Source organism: Engystomops pustulosus, chromosome 4, assembly GCF_040894005.1.
Source record: "Engystomops pustulosus chromosome 4, aEngPut4.maternal, whole genome shotgun sequence".
Lineage (NCBI taxonomy): Eukaryota > Metazoa > Chordata > Amphibia > Anura > Leptodactylidae > Engystomops > Engystomops pustulosus.
In genome coordinates, this window is record NC_092414.1 from 118663984 (window position 1) to 118682063 (window position 18080).

The 18080-nt window shown below is 41.9% G+C and overlaps 1 protein-coding gene across 4 annotated transcripts in view; it reads left to right on the forward strand.

Annotated features, from left to right (window-relative positions):
• The window catches only part of RELN (reelin), a 510672-nt gene that overhangs the window by 185520 nt on the left and 307072 nt on the right, over window positions 1-18080 (forward strand). For all 4 annotated transcript variants that reach the window (XM_072147208.1, XM_072147209.1, XM_072147211.1 and 1 more), the window contains exon 8: window positions 16875-16926. In XM_072147208.1, coding sequence (XP_072003309.1) covers window positions 16875-16926 — 52 coding nt within the window. The remainder of the gene's footprint in view (window positions 1-16874; window positions 16927-18080) is intronic.

Sequence of the window (18080 nt, forward strand, 5' to 3'; positions counted from 1 at the left end):
CGTTGGTACTCTGGCGCATATGGCAGATTTCATGCTAGGCTGCCTATCCCGTGACCCTCGCGTTCAAAGAATTTATTCCAGCACCGATTACTGGGTGTTCACTCTCCTGGACCCACGGTACAAGCAAAATCTTTCCACTCTCATCCCTGGAGAGGAAAGGAGTGTGAGAATGCATGAATACCAGCAGGCCCTGGTGCACAAGCTGAAACAGTATTTCCCTTCTGACAGCGCTAGCGGCAGAGTGCGTAGTTCTGCGGGACAAGTAGCGAGGGAGAGTAGGCGAGCAGGCAGCTTGTCCAGCACTGGCAAGGGTACGCTTTACAAGGCTTTTGCCAGCTTTATGTCACCCCAGCAAGACACTGTCACCTGTCCCCAGTCTCGGCAGAGTAGGGCTGATCTTTACAGAAAGATGGTGAGGGAGTACGTAGCTGACCATACCATCGTCCTAAATGATCACACAGCTCCCTACAACTACTGGGTTTCAAAGCTGGACATGTGGCACGAACTGGCGGTGTACGCCTTGGAGGTTCTTGCCTGCCCTGCCGCTAGCGTCTTGTCCGAGCGGGTTTTCAGTGCAGCTGGTGGCATCATCACCGATAAGCGTACACGCCTGTCGACTGACAGCGCTGACAGGCTGACGCTTATTAAGATGAATAAAGCCTGGATTTCTCAGAATTTCCAATCTCCACCAGGTGAAGGAAGCTCAACCTGAATAATTTATCCACTCCTCCTCCTCCTCATTTTCCTCCTTCTCCTCCTCTTTGTACAGTAAAGCAGAGGAAACTGGCTATTTTTTGACAGGGCCCACTGGCTCTAGCTATAGTACTTTATGCATTTAATTTTTCTGGAGGGCCACCGACCCGGTCCTCTGTTTTAAACAATTTTTGGGAGTGCCACATACAGGCACTCAATCTATTCAATTTTTCTGGAGGGCCACCTACCTGCTCCTCTGGTTTGAAAACTTTTTGGACTGCCACATACAGGCACTCAATCTATTCCATTTTTCTGGAGGGCCACCTACCTGCTCCTCTGGTTTGAAAACTTTTTTGGACTCCCACATACAGGCACTCAATCTATTCCATTTTTCTGGAGGGCCACCTACCTGCTCCTCTGGTTTGAAAACTTTTTTGGACTGCCACATACAGGCACTCAATCTATTCCATTTTTCTGGAGGGCCACCTACCTGCTCCTCTGGTTTGAAAACTTTTTTGGACTGCCACATACAGGCACTCAATCTATTCCATTTTTCTGGAGGGCCACCTACCTGCTCCTCTGGTTTGAAAACTTTTTTGGACTGCCACATACAGGCACTCAATCTATTCCATTTTTCTGGAGGGCCACCTACCTGCTCCTCTGGTTTGAAAACTTTTTTGGACTGCCACATACAGGCACTCAATCTATTCCATTTTTCTGGAGGGCCACCTACCTGCTCCTCTGGTTTGAAAACTTTTTTGGACTGCCACATACAGGCACTCAATCTATTCCATTTTTCTGGAGGGCCACCTACCTGCTCCTCTGGTTTGAAAACTTTTTTGGACTGCCACATACAGGCACTCAATCTATTCCATTTTTCTGGAGGGCCACCTACCTGCTCCTCTGGTTTGAAAACTTTTTTGGACTGCCACATACAGGCACTATCCAAATTAAATTGTCTCCATAGCAGCCTCCACACGTTGTTTCCATTGCTACCTCCAAAAGTCGTCCATATAGCTGCCTCCATACATCGTCCCTTTATCAAACGAGGTGTGTCAGGCAGAAATTTGGGTTGTTTTCATGGATTCCACATCAAAGTTGTTAACTTTGTCGCCACCCAGCTGTGTTATCCACAAAATATACTGGCAAACTTTTATCATGTACCAATATTATTTCAGCGCTTCTTGCGCTTCTGTTTACATTCCCCTCACCCGCCATATCCTAAACTTATAAGAACGCTACTACACTTGATCTTATACAAAAGGTTCTTAGAAGTGCTGTTTGGGGAGTAGCCTAGAGACACGGGCTTGGATTGGCGAAAGCTCGCCTGGCAGCGGAGCGCCAGCTCCATGCCAAGATCCAACTAACATAGTTTTAACTGCAGCACCTTTAATCTACTACTAGTTCACTGCCTCCATACATGGTCCCCTTATCAAACGAGCTGTGTCAGGCAGAATTTTGGGTTGTTTTCATGGCTTCCATGTTAACTTTGTCGCCACCCTGCTGTGTAATCCACAAAATATACTGGCAAACTTTTATCATGTACCGATATTATTTGAGCGCTTCTTGCTCACCTCCTTTGGTTCCTCTCTGCCACCCATTGGTTTGAAGCCTGAGTCCATTTAGGGTATGTCGCCATGCCACTCTCTAGCCTGCCGCTGCTGCCTCTGCATGCCGTCCCCTATAGTGTTAGGGTCAATTATTGGATGTTTTAGATGCTATCTAGCTTCATTCTGTCACTCTGTCATGGCCATGCTGTTGCCCATAGTTTTGGCATAATGGTGCGATTAAGCAGCCTCAGAGGCATCCATGCATGCTGCCCCTGCTGTTTCCTGTCCATTTCCGTGGTGTTTCCATCCTTTTCTGAGGTTCCCAGGTGTTTGGCCAAGCTTCCCTGTGCAGAGCCTTGGTCCCCTTGAAAAATGCTCGAGTCTCCCATTGACATCAATGGGGCTCGTTATTCGAGACGAGCACTCGAGCATCGGGAAAAGTTCGTCTCGAATAACGAGTACCCGAGCATTTTAGTGCTCGCTCATCTCTAGCTGCGGTAGCATTCCATTTATATTATATCATATCTAGCAGCAATATTTGTGTCTAATTACGTTTATAAGGCCAAGGCACGCCACTCCTGTCAAAATATTGATGCCGCATTGTATGTATGATACTGTATTTCTGTATTAAGTTGGACTACTGTTGTTCTTACAAATGTTACAAAAAACCCCAAAATAAACACTTTTAAAAAAAAGATATATATTGCTGAACCTTGGACTCTTAGTTGTGTAATTGTGATCTGATAAATGCTGATGTACATTTGTATCAATTAATACAACAGGTAAAAAGAAATACAAGCTGTATAGGGCATCCTGACAAAATGGTGTACAACAAGAGGAAGCGTCATTGATTGTTTTGTTGGGGGATTATTATTGTTGATCTTTCACTCTTTCAAATGTTAAAATTAAAGGATAAGTTAAAGGTATCTTGACCAACCAATACACATGAATTCACATGACCGTAGGGGGACTTATATACGGCCTCCGTGTATACGTCCTCCAAAGGGCGGCAATGGGCACACTTGCGGCACCGTACCGTTCCGTGCCCGGGAAAAGATAGGACATGTCCTATTTTTCCCGTAATATGGTGCTGTGCGCTATATATCTCAATAGAGAGGGGCGGGGCGAGCAGAACTCACCCCCTCCTCTCCTGTGCTCCCGCTGTGCTATGGTATGGCTGGAACGCATTCATGTGAATTTGCCCTTAGTGTCAGTGTCGGTAAAACATCATGATATTCTGGCACAAATTACCTTTCTATTATATGTTTATATGTAGGCTGTCAAATGTTTTGCTAGCATGGTACTGTACAACAATATACTAAATCAGTTTTAATGAATATCCTTATACAGGTTTTAGATGAGTTAAGGAACAGAGCTGTAGAGGTTTTTTACAATAATAGGAGAAAAAAGGGATGTTGGGAAGTTACAGAATATGATCATAGGATGAGAAAATATTTTATAAATATAAAATTGATATTATTGTACATTAACATTTACTACAGTCTATTAATAAATTGTCTTGCCCTTTTGTCAATGTTTGTACTTTTACTTCCATTGATATTCATTGCTTTTCATAACATTTATCTTTGATTTTTTGGGGAAAATTAAGCCTTTGTGCTTCAATTTACTACCGTGTTTTCCTGAAAAAAGACAGTGTATTATATTAATTTTTGCTAAAACAGAGGCACTAGGTCTTATTTTCAGGATGTCTTATTCTGACATGAACAAGAATTCACATTTATTGTTGAACAGAAAATCAACTTCTCTAACATCCTTATAACTCTTCAAACTCTGAATTTATTGTGATTCCATTTCTCTTGGAAACATTCTCTCATGTTTAGCACTTTCCTTAAATTACCCCTTCTTGCCCAAGTACTGTAACTGCTTGTAGCCCATCTGCAATGCAACAGGAGGGGAGGCCTTATATTTCTATATTTCAACTTAAAAAAAAGTTGTACTCTGTCTTATTTTCAGAGGGTGTCTTATTTTTTGGAAAAAGGATAGTGGACCCTTTTCTCCTCCTTAAAGCAGTACTCCAAAGTTTTAATGATTTTGCCAAATGTGATATGTGGTTCCCCCTTTGAAAACAAACAAAACGATGTCCATATTGTGTTACTCACCCTTTTCTTTTCAAAGTTATGACACTTTCTGTTTTGACAAAAAAAAATGGTGAAGTGGGTGGAAACAGTATCTGCCATAAAAATAAAAGTATCTGCCCTGAAGCTGAGTCCAATTTACTCTGCCCAGGGGCGTAACTACAGTGGTAGCAGCCATAGCAACTGCTATGGGGCCCACAGTGTCAGGGGACCCCAGCATCCAACCTGACACACTAATTATGCTGCACTTTGTACATCATAATATGTATATAACATATATGTGATGGATATATGCTGCATCTGTGATATGTATATGTGTATATGTTGTATGTGCAAACAGTGTATGGCGTCTGCATATACTGTATGTGTGTATATATGCTGTGTGTTTGTAAATGTCACTGTATGTGTGTGTATATGCTCTATATGGGCATGTGTGCATAAGTGTACAAATGTGAGATTGTAACTTGCATGTGTGAGTATACAAATATGTATAATTTTCAAGTGGGAAGGGGGGCCCCATGCCGAAGCCTGCCACTCCTAGTTACTCCACTGACTCTGCCTACAGTTCCCATGAAACCTTGTGTTATCTCATTAAGTAATTAAGCAGTAAAATCAGTGAGATACCTACAGGGAAATCCACTGAACACTGCATAGTGTACATGCAGGATGTATATAGTGACTAACCCATACCTCCCAACATTTGGGAAAAGGAAAGAGGGACAAAATGGCGGCACGCGTAGCGTGCCGCGGCGAACCCCCTAAGCCACACCCCCAATCACTCCCTGGCCACGCCCCAAATTTTAGCCATATTAAAAATAATAAAAATCATAATTTAAAAAAAAAAAAAATAAAAATATTATCCTCATTGGGATTTGAACCCAGAACCTGCAGTGTCCATGTACAATAATAACACAGCGCCTCAACCAACTGAGCTATAACCTCTGTGATTAACAAGTGGAGAATTTTGGTAACTAAGAACTATGACTATATACTGCCTTGGTATATAGGGAGGGATCTTCTCAGATTATTGTAATTATTGAGACTATTATTATTATTATTATTATTATTATTATTATTATTATTATTATTATTATTATTATTGAGATGATTATTATTATTTTTACCATTATTAATAATCATCTCCATAATAATAAAATTTATAATAATAATAATAATAATAGTCTCAATAATTACAATAATAATCTCTGAGAAGATCCCTCTCTATATATCAGTGCATTAGTCTGTGTCACAGTGTAAATGGCAGATAACATGTCTTACTTACCAGAAATCCTCAGCTCTGTATCACTGGGCTTATAGCTCAGTTAGTTAAGCTCTTGTCTATGGTGCAGAGGGTCCCAGGTTCGAATCTCAGCCTGGCCAAAACTTTATGTAATTTAATTATATAAAGAGCTTGTGTCTGGGGAAGACCTGGAGACCATATATGGACAGATGGTGATCTGAGCTGATGACGTGGTCCCTGCTCTCTCCACTAAGCCGACACTTCTCTGAAAAGGATTCCCTGCCCGATGTCTGCTCTGGGGAACCCTAGTGACCATATATGGACAGATCTGAAGCTGATGACGTGGTCCCTGCTCTGCGCTAAGCCCGACACTTCTCTGAAAAGGATTCCCTGCCCGATGTCTGTAGAAGCCATTCTGTACTGTGAGTTCAGACTTTCAAAGTATTTACTATGCGGACACAGCGCCGGGACACAGCGGGACCTGGGGGGAGAATCCGTGACAATATCATAGCTGCCCGTGACGCGGGGCAGGGGTACGAAAAACGGGAAAGTCCCGTCAAAATCGGGACGGTTGGGAGCTATGGACTAACCTGATAGCTTTCATCACATGGAGGAACATGGAACATGTAATAAGTGGAGGAACTGATAGGAAAAAGGGTTTATCTTGTATATTACTTTTCTTTGTAGGAGACATCTGTATCTATAGCACTGAACACATAAAGCTCTGCTATGCAAGCAGATGGTACAGTCACATGACCGCTACCTCTTCCCTTCTCTGTGAGCAGGGAGCAGCAGCCCATCCTGACCTGTGAGTCACTTAATTTGTTTACCCCTGAGGAAGTCGCCCTTTTGGCAACGAAACGCGTGTGGAGCCCATCGCCCCTGTCTTGATTAACCTCCTCCCACTGTATGCCGGTTCATTGGTGGTAACACTTTGATTATATATTTTTATTCTCTCTTTGATACTGTGTCACATTTACCATATGACTAGCACCTTTAGGCCTAGAACTGTCACATGAGTGGGTAATCCTCAGCGTACACAGACTTTCTGTGCACTTAGCATGTTTGGTACTTTTTTCCATTTATTGTTATGCTTAGGCTTAACATCACTATTTAGTGATTGACAAGGCGCAATTACAGTGTACCAACACCTGGTCACTGTACGATGTTTTGGTCTGTATATTATGTGTTTTAAATGTTTTTAATCAGCGTTGTTCTGACACCCTCAATCCGTCCCTGTGAACGAGTTGTCAGACAGCTAAACTCTTTTCCTATCAATGCATTTAGCTGGACGCAGGGGGTCCTTTCCAACTTTTATTAATAGGATCAGTGTAAAACTACAAGAAAATAACAGCATTCAGTACAAGCTACATAGCATATCTCAGTACATCACATTCTGTAAGGTACATGAATTATATAATAACTCACCGACTGTTCTATGATGAGGAAAACAACAGATAAACTAACTGTCCAAGAGAGAGACATTAGTATGTGCTACTTCTATGGAGCAAGATGGCTGCTGCAGAGGCATGGGGCCGGGCTAGAGAAAGGCATGATGGGAAACTAAGGAAGCCTAAGTAGGAAAAGTTTAGTCTGCAGGTAAACATGAGGCAGAATAAATGAGGCTGCAATACAACAACTTATGAACAGGTGGAGCAGCTGGCAAAATTAACTAGATATGTGCCTGAGAAGGCATGACAAGCGTTGTGAATTGTCTGTCATGTACTAATAAAACTTGATTTATGTTTTTGCATGATCCCATGAGCCTTTTGATGTTTTCTTTTTTCTCTGGTTTGGTTTGATATTGTTTCTTGTGCATTGGCTCGCATATACTTGGGCTGTGCTACACCCCCGTCTTTGTGTTTAATTTGTTTACAAGACGGTTTCCAGGAATGGGCTATACTTAGGAGAATAGCAAAGAAACTGTTTGATATAAGTAATAAAGATGTTTTATGTGAGAAGGGCTATTGATTTGTGAAAAAAAAAATTACAGTTGTGCTTTATTGGCTTACTTTGGTCAAATATGGGCCCATGATTTAGAAAGCACAGTGGAATTTGATTGCGCTAAATAAAGATTTAGTATAATCATCATTTTTATTAAGGTCCTGTTGGTACACCAGTGTAATCTACATATACATGTAGGTGGGGTGTCGGACGGTGTGACTAGGTCAGGCAACATGGCAACTGGTGGGTATTTAATTTGGTCCCATAATGTTTATTAGGTTAGCAATATTGTGATGATGCACGGGTACGTGATTGGACTTTTGATATTACTCATTGAGTGATTTTTATATGCTGTACCGCATCGCTTATCTGTTGTGTGGAACCTTAGTACTTTGAAAATCTTTTTACCAGCACCTATGATGTAATTTCTTGTTTTATGTGTTGCCTCTCCATATATGTTCACACTGTCCATGTTGTTTTGCTTTGTGTTTTTAGGTCCTTTTTAATGGGGTATTTTTAGTCAGATAATATTTTGTGATGTAATTTATGAATAAATCAATGAAGAAGGCAGTAGTCTGGCACCAGCCGACCACAGTGTTGTGTACCTTCAGTGAAACCTGGCATGGATCTTGACAGGGTACTTAAGCCATATTGCACTGGTCTGCATAACGGTGGTGCTCAGCAGAAACAAAGACAGTCCAAATGTAAGACGTAGAAAGTAGCGGCACTCACCAATACAGTGCGAAATATATCCTTTATTGAGGTGCGTACAGGAACAGAGCGGGGCCAGGCGACGGGCCGTTTCGCGCTAGTCTAACGCATCATCAAGCCAAATGACATCATCCCCCGGCGCCGCGCACAATATATGCGTCTGGGCCGGTCGACGGCGTCATGGTAACAGCAAAACAACAACAAGTGCAAAACATACACATAAATGTGACAGTTAAAATCAATACATAATGACAACGTTAAAAACATCCGCGTACAGCGCTGACACTAGGACTTGCTGCAGGAGTTAAACATGGGGAACAGCTATTAAATGCAAATAGCGAGCCCAGTTCGGGACATCGCCGACCATAAGGTAGGTAAGGCATGACTGCTAACTGATAAACCTAAAAGGGCAGAGGTACTCACAGGAAGCAGCTAAAATAATTTCTGTTGTTCAGACCCAGGGCTCCTATGGCATCAAACCGGATGATATGTCTACTTTCCTGCCTTAGTAACTGTTTTTTCCTATCACCACCAAGGGGATCCACTTTAATCTGTTCCAACCCTGCAAACCGTAAGACCCTTGGGTCTCCTCCATGCTGTTCTCTAACATGGTTAATTAGGCGGGGGCACCCATCCCCTGTGTCGATCAATTTGAAGTGTTCTCTGAACCTCACGTAGAGTTTTCGTATAGTTTTCCCAATGTAGAACCATTTGCATGGGCAAAAAATAATATACACTATATACGTGGATTTACAAGAAACAAAAGATTTGACCCTATGCGTAATACCCCCCAACTGAATAATTTTAAGCTGACTGTTATACTCACAAAACCTGCATGAGCCACATCTGAAGTTGCCTATAGGAGTGCTTCTTTCTAACCAGGATTGGTTTTGTGTAGAAAATCGGCTCCATACCAGCATACTGCGCACTGTAGGACACCGTCTAAAGGCAACACATGGGCATACACTCGTGATGTCCTTGAGTTGGGGATCCTGACCCTGGATACCCCAATTCCTAGATATAGCCTGGCGTATGGCCAGTTCACAGGGACTAAATTCGAACGAGAAGGTGAACCTCTTACTAGCGTCATCGGATCTACAATTCTCTGTAATATACATACCTTTCCTTCTGGAGCCAACGTGTAACAACTCTCTTTGGGACATATTGGTAACTTTTGTATAGGCCTCTAACACAATCTCATTAGGATAACCCCTCGCCATTAACCGTTCCCCCAGTTCTCTGGCTTGTTGGAAGAATAGAGTGTCATTACTATTGATGCGTCTAAGTCTAAGGAATTGAGCATAAGGTAGACCTTTTTTCGTATGAAATGGATGGTGGCTATCAAAATGAAGGAGAGAGTTGGTAGCTGTTTCCTTTCTAAAGGCAGATGTACACAGTTCGCCCTGATTCTCAAAAACCTTTACGTCCAAAAATTCGAGAGTTTACTCGCCATAAACCGCAGTAAATCTCATATTCATGTGGTTATGGGTGTTCAGGTATTCAACGAAATCAAAAAACTCCGCACGGGTGCCCTCCCATACAATGAATACGTCATCCACGTAACGGTGGAAGGCCCTAATGTTTGAGGCGAAAGGGTTGTCCAGAGAGTAGACACAGCGGTTCTCAAAAAAAGCGAGAAACAGGTTAGCAAAAGTGCAGGCAACGGGGGTGCCCATCGCTGTGCCCACTCTCTGGACAAACCAACGACCATCAAACATAAAGGCATTATGAGACAACACAAACTGGAGGCCCTCGCAGATGAAGTCAACAAATTGAGGACTCTTATTGGCGTTAACCAGAAGCTGGTGGATACATTGTACGCCTAAGTCTTGCGGGATACGAGTGTATAAACTCTCGACGTCGATAGACGCTAGGGTGTAAGTCTCCTTCCAACATATAATTTATGAATAAATTGTGCAATTAAGACTTGTTTTCGTTCACAAAGTCGTAATTATTTTCAGTTATGGAGATATGATAGGACTTAGTTCAGTTTGGTAGGATCTCCTGACAGCAGTATTGATAAAGCATTGAAACTTATGTGTATCCTTGTGGTTCAAGATTGTTTGGTTTTCTAATATACATGTAGTCGCTGGACTTAAAAGGGTAGAGCAAGCTGTGTAAAAGGCAATACACTTGGAGCAGGCTGGAGAATGAGGAAATATGAGTGTGCAGGCTGGAGGATGTGGAAATCATAGGCTGCAGGCTGGAGAAAGAGGAAACATGAGTGTACAGGCTAGAGGATGTGGAAATCATAGGCTGCAGGCTGGAGAAAGAGGAAACATGAGTGTGTAGGATAGAGCAGAGGTCCCCAACCGCCGGTCCGCGGGCCAAGACCGGGCCGTTAGAGTTTATCAGCCAGTCCGCGGCACCGCTGACAGCTAGCTCCGCGGCCCTGCGCCTGGTCAGAGCTAGCTCTCTGTGGATTTATAATGTTTTCTGCCATAGCCGTGACAGCTCGCAGCTCCTGGCAGAGAACATTATGCAGGACGGGGTGGGGCGTCGGGCGGCTTAGTGACTTAGTGGGGCGTCGGGCGTCTTAGTGACGCAGCCCTCCACAGCACAGCATGGTACCTGTTGTACGCCACGGGGCGGGTCTTAGTGACGCGGTCCTCCTGCACAGCATGGTGTGTTCCAGACGGGGTGGGGCGGCAGGCTCTCCTTACTCACACGCCCCCGGCAGAACATGTTATGTGGGGCATGCTGGGGCAGCAGACTGGCTTCAGTGACGCGGCTCCCGGTACCGGTGTTCAGTGTGTAGCGCTGCTAAGCAGCAGCGCTGTATACACTGACGCTCAATGTACAATGCTGCTACTTAGCAGCGCTGTACACAGAGGTCCCGCCAGTATCCTCCCCATACAGTGCTGTCTGGTGCATATAGCAGTGCTAGTAGCAGTGCTGTACACTGAAACTCAATGTACACTGCTGCTACTCACAGAATGTGCTCAGGCAGGAGCAGGGACAAGCAGGTCATGTGTGTCCAGCGCTCCTTCCCCTCCTGCTAGCTGCGAGTTGGAGGGGGAGGGGCTCTGGATGCTAATGGTAAGCTAGATATGAAAAAAGCAAATAACAGTGAAAATTCATAGCAGCAGTGGCTGTGTCCAGTAGCAGCAGTAGTGGTCATCATCATCAGTGCCCGTCTCCAGTAGCAATAGCCATCTTTCTGTGTTAGGGGCCCACTACGCCTTCACCTCTAACCCTTGTAAAATGAGTAAAAAACAAACATCACTGAAGAGCTTCTTTGAAAAGGAAGAAAGACCCAATGAGACAGATGAAGACTCCATGACTGCTAAAAAAAGAAAGCTGCATTTAAAAGAAAATACAATGAGTCCTACTTAAATTATGGGTTCATCGCAACTGGCGATTCACATGCCCCAAGCCCACTCTGTCTGATATGTGGCGACCGGCTATCCAACGAGGCCATGAAGCCTTCAAAACTGGTTCGCCACTTACAGACCAAGCACCGTGTATCAAAGGACAAACCTTTGGAGTTTTCTGAAAGAAAAAAATGCAAACACGCTGGACAGAAGCAATTATTGAAGGCCACCACATCAACAAATGTGTCTGCTCTGAGAGCATCATTCTTAGTGGCTAACCGCATTGCCAAGGCTAAGAAGCCCTTCACTATAGGTGAAGAGTTGATCCTGCCTGCCGCTAAGAACATTTGCCAGGAACTTTTAGGAGAGGCTGCAGTTAAAAAAGTGGCACAGGTTCCTCTTTCAGCGAGCACTGTCCGTGGACGAATTAATGAAATAGCAGAAGACATCGAGGTACAATTGTTGGAAAGGATTAATGCGTCACCATGGTACGCAATCCAGGTTGACGAGTCTACTGCCGTTGACAACAAGGCAATTATGCTTGTTTATGTGCGATATATTTTTCAAGAGGATGTGCATGAGGATATGTTATGTGTATTATTGTTGCCAGCCAACACCACAGGTGCAGAACTATTCAAGTCTTTGGATGATTACATATCAGGAAACCTAAACTGGTCATTTTGTGTCGGTATATGCACAGACGGAGCAGCTGCCATGACTGGATGGCTTTCTGGTTTAACTACCTGGATCAAAGAGGTTGTGTCATCCATAGAGAAATGCTGGGAAGCCGAAAAATGTCACCTGAACTTAACAGCGTTTTGCAAGATGTGATTAAAGTTATTAATCACATAAAAGCACATGCCCTTAACTCACGTCTGTTCGAGCAGCTCTGTGAGGAGATGGACGCGGAGCACAAACGTCTTCTCCTACACACAGAAGTCAGATGGCTTTCTAAAGGTAAAGCACTGGCCAGAGTTTGAGTTACGAGACCCGCTTTATAGATTTCTTTTAGAAAAAGAATCGCCACTTGTAGCACATTTCAGTAGTAAGGAATGGGTCACAAAACTTGCTTACTTATGTGACATATTCAACTTTTTGAACGAACATAATCTGTCACTTCAGGGGAGAATGACAACTGCCTTCAAGTTGGCAGATAAAGTTGCTAAATTTAAAGCCAAACTGGAAGTGTGGGGACTGCGAGTGAGAACAGGGATATTTGACATGTTTCAAACATTAGCAGGAATTTTGGAAGAGACCGAGCCTGAGCCTTCATTCTCCCAGCTGGTACATGATCACCTGTCTCAGCTTTCAGAAGAGTTTAAGCGCTATTTTCCGACCACAAAAGACCCACAAACTAGGAAGAAATGGATTTGCAACCCATTTGTGAACAAGCCAGGTGAATCGACCTTGTCCGTGCTTGAAGAAGACCAACTGCTTGAGATTGCAAATGATGGTAGCCTTAAAAGTATGTTTGAGACTTCAAATCTCCCAACATTCTGGATTAAAGTCCAGGCTTAATATCCTGGGATTGCCACCAAAGCACTGAAAACTCTGCTTCCTTTTCCAACAACCTATCTTTGTGACACTGGGTTTTCTGCCATGACAACAGCAAAAACGAGATTACGGAGTAGACTGGACATAAGGAAACACTTCGGGTTTCACTGTCTCCCATCACCCCTAGATGGGACCATCTTGTTGCAGGAAAACAAGCCCAGTGCTCCCACTGATTCAGGGAAACAAGCCTGGTGCTCCCACTCATTCTGAACCTATGGTAAGTTGAATCACATTCTCATTATAAATGTCATAATTATATGATAAGTATGCACTAAGCTCCACCCCTCCATAACCCCACCCACTGCCCTATTTCTATCCTGGGGTGGGGGGTGAGGCCCTGTGTCTATCCTGGGGTGGGGGATGAGGCCCTATTTCTATCCTAGGGTGGGGGGTGAGGCCGTATCTCTATCCTGGGGTGGGGGATGAGGCCCTATTTCTATCTTGGGGTGGGGGTTGAGGCCTTATTTCTATCCTGGGGTGGGGGTTGAGGCCCTATTCTATCCTGGAGTGGGGGGTGAGGCCCTGTGTCTATACTGAGGTGGGGGGCCCTGTCTCTATAGTGGGGTGGGGGTGAGGCCCTGTCTCTATACTGGCTACTGGAGGGACTGGGTATTACCCCTAAACTCACAATGCTGCAACATTTCTCCTGTGTTGTGTATGTTATTTTCAGAGAAAATAAAACTTTTACTTAAAGAGCGACAGCTGCAGTACACAGCCATACACGGAGCTACAGCCGCAGTACACAGCCATACACGGAGCTACAGCCGCAGTACACAGCCATACATGGAGCTACAGCCGCAGTACACAGCCATACATGGAGCTACAGCCGCAGTACACAGCCATACATGGAGCTACAGCCGCAGGCAGTAATACAGTATTCATCACTATATTAGCTTCTAGTATAGTGTTATTATTGGTAATGTTGGCTTTTCTATAGTGGTCTTTATAACCAGAATTATGCTATTTATGTGGTTGTAATGGTGGCCTCATGATGTCAAAGTGTTATTTGTCTCTTGTATAGTGGTATTGTGGCACTATTGGGCTAAATTGCTGTTTTGGCACCTTGCGACAGAAACGTCAGCTTTGGTTTGCAGTTTGGGCACTCGGTCTCACAACCACAAGGACTACAGCACACGACAGTTCAGGCATAAGGCATACGTATGTGGAGCTGCTCAGCTGAGCAGTGACAACAACAACAAATCTTCAAGATTTAATCAACATCCACTCCAAAAGTTGGCATTCCCATAACGAATGACCACAGTAGATATACTTCAGCAAAGTTCCCTTATTGGTGGCTGCAGATATTTAACATCATGCTTGTAAAAAAATCTGTAAAGAATTTGAGATCTTTTTACTTATAAAAATAAACATTCTATTATGAGTTTTCTCATTTATATTGAATTAACATATTCTGGAGCTCTATACAGAAATTGTGATTAATTATATGTCCCAATTGATTTTTCAAAGAAGGCATCTTTAACAACCTAAAGGGAAGAAATGTGAGCCATGACCGCCCCACAAGCTTTGTCCCTACTTATTACCAGGCTGCAAGTTACAACTAAGCAGCAGTCCCTTCCCTAGAAGACAGATAACAAGGCAAGGTCAAATAAACTTGATGAAAACCAAGATGGTGAAGAAAGGGAGCAGTTGAGGTACAGGACAAAGGCAGAGTCACAGCAGAGTAATGCATAAAACCACAGAGAGCCAGTATGGACAATTAGAGGCACAAGTACTCGAGTATAAGCCGACCCAAGTATAAGCCGAGGCCCCTAATTTTACCACAAAAACCTGGGAAAACATATTGACTCGAGAATAAGCCAAGGGTGGAAATGCATTGGTCATAGCCTCCCCAATATATAGTCTGCTAGACCATATCCCCCAGTATATAGGCAACCCCCTGCCCCAGTATATAGCCAGCAGCGGGGGAAGCCAGAAAGGGGAGTTTTGAAATATTTTTTTATAATATAAGCCGAGTTTGGGTTTTCAGCACATTTGTGCTGAAAAACTAGGCTTATACTCAAGTATATATGGTATATGAAATAGGCTAGCTGACAAATATACCTTTTAGTCAATTCAAACGCATCAAGAGAAACTATACAAAGACAGAAGATTTTTCCATTCAAAGTAAAGTGGGGCCATTTTTCAATTTTTTTTATTTTCCTTTTTTCAACTTTGTGCCACATTGGTGGATTTTTAGAGCCCGAGACACACTCCTTGCAAAGGTCGCCACACATTTTCAAGTGTTGCGCCTGATTTATCTCCAAAATCCAAATGTCAAAGACCTTAATTTGTCACACATATTCATAGTGTTAATAAATAGTCACATTTGTTTTCAGCATAAAACTGCACTTCTCTGGAGGTATAAAATAAGCCCAAAATAAGCTGCTTTCTTTAATAATTGTGACTTTTCATTCTCTTTAATTCTAATAAAACATATGCCTAAACACATTCCCAACCAGCTGCACATTCAGTGTAATGTGCAATGTTTTGGATCTTTGCATTAAATTATACATCCGCTTGCTCTCATTGGAATTATTTTTAATCTAATTTAACACCATTTAAAAAACACTTCAGTCCATCTGAATATGCTCTTATATACTCTTTGTTCACTATACATGTGTTTCCTACCCACTACCTTAGAAAATAACTTTGTTCAGGAGCATCTGCTGTGTACTATATACCACCTGTTACTATTTCTTAATTATCCATCTGACCTATTTGCGTTTTTGCTAATCTAAGAATAATTTATTATATATATATATATTATATATATATAAATAATATTTACGTCTTTTTACATGTATATATTTAGTCTGTACAGGTGGTCCCCAACTTAAAGGGGATATCCACTTTCAGCAAATAATCGATGGGTGTAAGGAAAAGTTAAAACATTTTCCAATATACTTTCTGTATCAATTCCTCATGGGTTTCTAGATCTCTATTTACTTCCTGTGGACAGAAATCTGACCATGCACAGACTTCGATCCACAGGAAGTAAACATAGAAGATTTCTATAGCAGGACAGCAAGCAGAGATCTAGAAAACTATAAGAATTGATACAGAAAATATATTAGAAAATTGTAAAGCTTTTCCTTACACAAACCATATCAATTAGTATCATAGTATATAAGGCTGGAAAAAGACACAAGTCCATCAAGTCCAACCTTTAAGAATTAAATAAATGTTTTATCCCCATATATTTAATTATTTGATGGAAGTGGACAACCCCTTAAAGGACATGTGACTTACAGTCAACTCCTAGTTATAGACGCTTAGTTACTTTTTGCCCAGTGCGACCTTTGGTGTAGCTGTTTGCTTGCTTCAGGCTGCAATGATCAGCTGCAAGATGTTTGTAAAGAAGTTTTATTGATAATCCCTGTTCCAATGGAAACAAATAATTGTTAAAATCCAATTATCACATGGACAAAAATGTTCTTTTCTGGAGTTGCAATTATAAAATATACCAGCTGTGACTTACAAAGAGATTTCCTGTCTGTAACACAGGGACTGTCTGTACACATATTTTTATGATTAGTCTCTACCACTTCATAAAGAGACCTTTGTGCCTCTACATGTGTTAAATTGATGGACTAAACAGTGAAAGTAATACATTAATTAGAAAATGATTTGTACATGCTTTCAATGTCTTATGATTTTCAAGATCTCTGTTGTAATTTTCTTTCAGTGAATACAAAGCTCCATGACATGTAAAGGTCATAAGCTTGATACAATCTATTATTTTTACAATCTACAATTTTTTTGTTTATTTTAGATTACAACTAGCCTTAATACAACTACAGCATCTGTGTTGCAGTTCTCCATTGGTAAGTAAGACTTCTATATATGTTGAATGAATAACACGGTGGGAAAGAACATTTCATTTGGAATGATAAAAATATATTATGACGTAATTTACAGGACATGTCTTATAGAGAAGTCCTAAAAACGTAACCTCCTCCAATTTGTAAAACTACATCCAGATTAACTATGTCCCTTGCAGCTAGTTCAAATCTACAGTACTTACTTTAACAACAGATTGCACTGTATAGCAATGCATTACTAAAGAGGAAACAAATCTATTTATATATGTGTTTTTACACTTTATTTTATTTTTATGCAAATTACCTGCATAAGCTATTAGGGCGTGGAGGCTATTGGATTTATGATGCACAGCTGCAGTGCAAAGGTTGAGCTCTTTCCATTGCTGCAGCAAAATTTCTGCATAAAACCTCATCAGAAACCATATGGCCTGTTTCTGAAGCTTGGGGAATTGATGCAGAATTACCACTGCTGTTCTGCAGCCTCTACAGAAAGCCATGTAGTGGTCTTCCTGGTGGTCTTGTGTGTGTGTGTGTGTGTATATACAGTACTATATAAACATAGTAATTTATAATTAATAGAAAGCAACTACATAATAGTTTATAGTATGTTTGTATGAATAAACCTTTTGGGTATATAAAAAAAACTGACGGCACTCAGATAGCAATTAAATGCATTCAGTTGTAACGCATTAGTTGCAAGGAGGTCAGATGTGAATATCAAACAGAACTCTGATGACACTTGGACTACAAAAAGGAAAAAAGGGAGTCCAAAATCCATAATGCACTCCTGTCATTTCATGTCTTGTGCTGAGCCCACACATTATGTAAGAAGCATACATAGGGCATTTCTGGAAATGGCTGAAGTATGGGAACCTCTGATCATTTTTCCAAGGCAACATACCAAAGGTAAAAAAAAAAGGCTTTGGAATTAAAACATTTTTTTGAAAACTCGCTTTTCACTTTTTTCTTAGAATTTCATTTAATTTCACAAAAAATAACTAAAGTCAAAAAGTCCAAAGTTCCCCTAATTGAATACCTTTTGGTGGCAAAATGTAGTTACTTCAATGGCAATTCTATTGTTTTGGAGCCCGACAACATGTGTAATGGTAGCATATTGCCAAAAAATGGGCAACATACAAACAATAATAATAATAATA